This window comes from Morone saxatilis, unplaced genomic scaffold (genome assembly GCF_004916995.1).
Source record: "Morone saxatilis isolate NCDOM2014 unplaced genomic scaffold, NCSU_SB_2.0 Contig3, whole genome shotgun sequence".
Lineage (NCBI taxonomy): Eukaryota > Metazoa > Chordata > Actinopteri > Moronidae > Morone > Morone saxatilis.
The window spans coordinates 13,036,688-13,037,401 of NW_023339873.1; the positions used below are offsets into that span (position 1 = coordinate 13,036,688).

The 714-nt window shown below is 39.5% G+C and overlaps 1 protein-coding gene across 1 annotated transcript in view; it reads left to right on the plus strand.

The window, feature by feature from the left end:
- Nucleotides 1-197: 197 nt before the first annotated feature.
- Nucleotides 198-714, plus strand: part of plk4 (polo-like kinase 4 (Drosophila)) — a 6,788-nt gene continuing 6,271 nt past the window's right edge. The window contains exon 1 of the mRNA XM_035673371.1: nt 198-386. Within this exon, the coding sequence (XP_035529264.1) occupies nt 357-386 (30 nt within the window). The 5' untranslated portion in view covers nt 198-356. The remainder of the gene's footprint in view (nt 387-714) is intronic.

Genomic DNA, 714 nt, shown 5'->3' on the forward strand with positions numbered 1-714 from the left:
ACATAAAAACGTATACAATGGAAATACAAACTTTACAGATACAAAGGTAAATGTACACCCTTTAAAGATAGCCCTCTTCTATAGTGTTATATATATATTATATAGTGGTAGAGGCACAACGTCTGCAGGGGGCGTGGTCAACCCTCATTGTTGTCATGTGACGTACGCGTGACGTGGCCACGGGAGTAACGGGCGGATATTTTCAAAATGGAAGAAATGGCAAAGTTTTGGAGGGGAACACAAGAACAACATCTATTTGCCCTCTGAGGACTCATGTGCCGACCATCGATGCACTCACCCGACTGTGGAATATTTTTACAAAGCTGCATGCGTCTGCGACACGAAAACCAGACACGATGAGTGTTTCGATCGGCGGGAAAATCGAGGTGAGTTTCGCTGAGCTAACGCCCACAAGCTAACTTCAAAATAACTCCGGCATTAAAGTTACTGTTGTCAACCAAACTCATAGTTGAACGCGGTGTTTTGTCGCCACACAGTAACGATGAAAGTGTTTTTAAAAAAAGCATGCAATTTGATACATTTAACCTTAACAGAAACATATCAACGGTTTAAATATCCGCTAATATAACGTTAACAGGTTAACGCCATTTAACTAGCCAATAACATTAGCATCAAAGTTTCATATGTTCTGAAAATGGTCGTGTTTGCCTTAAGTTAAACCTTTAAACTAACTATTATTATTATTATTATTGC